General features: G+C 38.2%; 1 protein-coding gene across 1 annotated transcript; it reads right to left on the bottom strand.

The window, feature by feature from the left end:
* Window positions 1-686: 686 nt before the first annotated feature.
* Window positions 687-3,220, bottom strand: LOC131333598 (aquaporin TIP1-1-like). The gene is made up of 2 exons (XM_058368209.1): window positions 2,435-3,220; window positions 687-1,272 (listed from the first exon to the last, which is right to left on the bottom strand). Exons 1-2 carry the CDS (start codon window positions 2,816-2,818, stop codon window positions 895-897), a joined length of 762 nt encoding a protein of 253 aa, XP_058224192.1. The 5' UTR covers window positions 2,819-3,220; the 3' UTR covers window positions 687-894.
* Between the last annotated feature and the right edge of the window lie 1,847 nt (window positions 3,221-5,067).

The following is a 5,067-nucleotide window of genomic DNA, read 5'->3' as shown; positions in this document are numbered from 1 at the left end:
ATACCCTATTATGTGTGGTTTATGGTAGAATTTTAGTTGGAATTCATTTCAGCGGTTTCATAGCATTGAACTCTGTCATTTAGCTCAAAGGTCTCTCCTTTGGCTATATATTGATGATTCCGTTTTCAGAAGTTCTTCACAAGTTATCTAATGTTCAGTTCGCGAAGGCAGCTTTTCGGTGGTGTTCTGATAGCTATGATCTAGCCGTTTTATCCTGGAAACAGATGCTGGTCAATCTCCAACACCCAACGGTGAGGCGGTGAATTTGTTTTAAGGAGATTGATTCAGGGCTCGGTTCAATTCACATTCTCAGTTTGTTTCGCATTCTGTTTATGTAACATGTAATCTGTAACGTTCAATTTATGTTATTTTGTAATGGAATTATATTCTGAAAATTGCCGATTGAATTTTTTCCAACACTACCAACGTTTGATATCATATTTTGATGCTTTAATGCCCCCTCAAGTTCAATTTTTTTGTGCCATAATGGGTCGGTAAATTGACCTGAACACCTGATGAGTTATGAAAGATAGTAATATCTTCTAGTTTTTTGAAATCCATATACATTCCCCGACACCGGACATAACTAGAAGATATTACTATTAATTATTATATTGTCTGTCAAAGGCCTCTATGATTGATCCAAAAAACGTGAGAAACAAAAATTCCCATTGGCCAAAAAGACAAACAACAAAAGTTGAGGCACGTGATCATTATTGCTCTAGAACAGTCCGAAAAGCAGTAACATGGCCCACTAATAACGACACTCGAATCAAATCAATTGTGCCCAAATTCCAAACAAGAGAAAGAAAATTACGGAAAAAAAAAACAAACCAAAAAGCCTCAAAACGAAATGGAGTACTAAAATGAAAACGCCAATTGATTTTGCAAACCCTAAAACTCGGAGCTGGCCAATGGCTCATGGGAGCCGTGGCTGAGGAAGACGACCTCGTAGACGACTCCGGCGATCCCGCCACCGATGAGCGGCCCAGCCCAGTAGACCCAGTGGTTGGTCCAGGTCCAACTGACCAATGCGGGACCGAATGAGACTGCTGGGTTCATCGAGGCCCCGTCAAAGGCACCACCGGCAAGAATGTTAGCTCCAACAATGAAACCGATCGCGATGGGTGCGATAATTCCCACGTTGCCCTTGGATCTCGGATCTATGGCAGTGGCGTACACCGTGTAGACTAGGCCGAAGGTCATGACGATCTCCATCACGAAGGCGTTCCACACCGAGATTCCGGATGAGAGGGAAAATGCCGAAGTGGTCTGAAATTTCATTTGATTCTTGACTTTGTTAGAAGAGATTGGAAATAAGCTACACTAGTACAAATAATTAAAAGGGTCATATCTTCAAGAGTGTTCAAACATTAATTGGTAGACAAATAATTAATTTCTTTTTTTTTTCACTATTCTTGAAGCAGTTATTATCAGGACTTCAGTTCGATAGTTACTAAAAATTGTGAAAATTATAGTGAAAATTCAAACATCTTTGTCATAAGAGAGAAAAAAGACAATAATAAAATGATATTCCTCAACATTTTTAATAAGATCCGAATTCTTTCCTTTTCAAGAAATAGAGTTGCCCACGTTAGCATTCACGGAGCCACATAAATATAAAACAAATCTACATTTTCAACCCCTTGAAAATTAAGATCTGTTGAAAAAAACCAAAAATGACGTGGCAGATTGGAAATCACTCACTTTACCTTCTGATTATTGGTTTTACTGGTGTGAAATGAAATCAAAACAAACCTTCTCTTACCTTATCAGTTTGGAACAATATTCCATGGTTATCAAGCCCACAGTTTGGTAAAAATGAGTTTTGTTCATAGAAGTTTATGACAACTTTGGGCAAAAAAATAATGTGGGCCTACATCTTTGAAAGTGGGTCTAAGTGAAGCTCCTAAGTAAGGGGTTTAAGCACCAAAGAATGAACCAAAATCGTCACGGGATGAATGAGAATTTATCACTTGAAATGAACATACTAATTGAGAAGGTGAAATGTGACACATCCCATATTGCTTCAAGATGTGACACATTCCATCTTAATCCAAGATGTGAACATTAGTGGGTATGTAAACCTCAAATTATGTTAAGAATTTGAGGGTACCAAGAATTTTAAATGGAAAAAACCTATGGCGCGTGGAGTTTAGCCCATTTACCACACGCGCGGTGCGCTAAAGCCGCTGCCCGTCTGGACTGGGCCTCGGTTTGCTATCTAGATATTCGACAACACGAGAAGTTTTTGGGTGCAAATAGGGTATAATCCACGTGGTACCTAAGCGCATCCACGGGACTTTAGGAAAAAAATTCTCGGACTCCCCACGGTTATCATATTTCAAAGAACAGGCAAAAGTTTTTTTCTTGGCTCGGAAAATAAGAAAATGGTTGAAGTAATTGTAATAACAAACCGAGCAACCACACTTACACAGCCGCCAGTGGCAAACTTGAGGAGCAAGCAAGCGACGGTGGATCCAAGCAGCTGAGCAATCCAATACAGAATGCCACGCAGGAGGCTGATATTCCCTCCGACAAACGCACCAAAAGTCACAGCCGGGTTGACGTGGCCGCCGGAGATGTTGGCCGCGATGCTAACCCCCACGAACAGGCCGAAGGCATGGGCCAGCGCGGCGGCCACCAGCCCGGCTGGGGTGGTGGAGCCGTTGTCGGTGAGAAAGTTGAAGGCCATGCCGGAGCCTTCTCCGGCAAAGACGAAAATGAGGGTGCTGATAAACTCGGCCAGAGCGGCCCGGAGGGCGTCCGGGTGGTACGTTTCTTCGGGTCGCCCGACCGCTATCTCACGGATCGGCATTGCTGTGGTGGATTGTTGATCGGACGGTGGTGGTGGTGTAGTTATTAGCAATAGTAGTAATAGTACTAGTACTAGTAGTGAGTTTGAGTTAGGTGGTGAGATATCCTAGCTGGGGGAGAGAGGAGTACTTTATATTGGGAGAGGTAGGGCTTTGGGAACTTGGTATAGCCGGTTTCCGGGCTTACTTCATTTTATGATTTCTTCTTTCTTGGACTGTAAAATGTGAAGTATATAATGTGTAAGCATTTCAAAAATATAAAATCCAAAAATGATTTTTTGAATTATGGATTTTCCCTTTATTTCTCAATCAAAATGCATGTTGGGTAATGCATATTTCGTAATCCGAGGCCAAACATGCAACATGAAAAAGGATGCGGGTTATTTTATTTGTTGACAGCTTTTTGTTACGCAATTTTACGCTGAAAATTTTCATGCTTTTTATATGTAGAATCTCGAAGGTGACCAGCCAAGAAAATCCTAACCAATTAACTTATTGATCTAGTCAAGGGGGCTCTGATGTCTTTCATGTATCAACCAATTACAGATTATAACACAGAATTTTTGTATAGAGCTATTACGAATCGTAAATTCTATTGTAGCTTTATTTTGTTGGGTTTATTTCCCACAAATTGCTTATCATCTATTCAAGTTCTTACCATTTCGAAAATAAATTCCCCTTTTTTTTTTGTTAACTCGGAGTTTCTAATCCCTTGGAGGTAGCATTCCTATATTGGGGAGATTTATTTTATTTTATTTTTTGCATATTTGAAGATTTTAACTTTTCAAAATCAGTTTGGAGCGTTTGCCAAAAATTCTAAATAAAGGGTTTACGAATTCTACATGTTCTGGAAAACTTAATAACTAGTTGAATGGATCGCACATATATCTAGCTGATATTTAGTTTATATATATATATATATATATATATATATATATATATACATACATACAGTGAGCTTCCTGTGAGGACCTTAAATAGGTTCCTTAAGTGCGGACCTCCTCATTTCTCTCATTTACCGATTGAATTTCAATGATCCGAGCCGCTCAATGTGATCAGAATGTGATTTTAAGCTAAGTAAGGGATCCCTTATAAGAAGGGGACTCTATATATATATATATATATATATATATATATATATATCTCATCACATGTATCTATATAAGTTCAAAAAAAGGGTCACTATATCTCCATTAATTTTTTTTTGTCAAATTCAGATTCTTTTTATTTTAAATTTTGGACCGAACATGACAGTTTAAATCTGAATTATGCATTGTTATAATTAATTAACAATTTAAATCTAGACGGTTTCGTCCGGATCAGTTGAAAGAAAACCTGGGTGTGGTTTGGGGACCACGTACCGACCGGGCCTGTGCAGACAGCTAAGCTTTCACCTCCCAAATGCTGCGAGTATGACACGCGTGCGTTCTCGATTGGGCCACGTCACGTCATTGAGGGTTTGATGTTGATTTTAGAAAATTGGTTTTGTCTTCATTATTGCTGCAACTTTTTATTTTTGGAATCGTCCCTGCCTTGGGTATATTCGTTTCAAATTACTCCAATGGAGATCGGTGGCAAAATGTGAAGCTGAAATCACAGCCGTCCATTTCAGCAATCAATAAATAAGATATATTTTTAAATTTTGATTAATAATAAATATTACTAACCATTAATAATTTTTTTTAATCCGAACCGCATAAAAAACTCTTGAATGCGCGAAATTGAGTATTATAAATCTTATTTACAGATGCTCCGTAAATAAGTTTTTCTCTTTTAATACTCTCTCTGTTCATGAATGACAGTCTATTGTGAAAACTGAAAAGATCCAACTCGAACCAAAAAATAAGATTCTTTAGTTCATAGTTTTATAATGTCTTGATTCTGAAAAAATTGCGCACCTTTTCGTAGTAGACTAAAATAGTAGGAGTAAAATTTGGAAATGAGTAGTAATTTAACTTTATTAATACGTCAACGTCTAATCGTCTAACTAAATAAATGAATTTGATGTGTAGTTGGGCTTATATATGATCCCACCAGAACCTCATGATGTTATTTGGAACCCTTTCTTTTGTGAGTTTGGCTTTTCGTAAGGTCTCAAGTTTAATTTTACGAGCCAACAACTATTGTGTGAAACGGTTGAAAAAAGGGCTAAAGCCTAGAAAGATAAGTTCGATATGTGTGCAAGCTAATCTGAGACATCCTGCATTATAAAGAAAAATCAATTTAACCCGATAGTTAATCACATGAATTC

The sequence above is a fragment of the Rhododendron vialii genome, chromosome 1a (genome assembly GCF_030253575.1).
Source record: "Rhododendron vialii isolate Sample 1 chromosome 1a, ASM3025357v1".
Taxonomy (NCBI): domain Eukaryota; kingdom Viridiplantae; phylum Streptophyta; class Magnoliopsida; order Ericales; family Ericaceae; genus Rhododendron; species Rhododendron vialii.
This window is presented reverse-complemented; position numbering and strand designations above follow the sequence as displayed.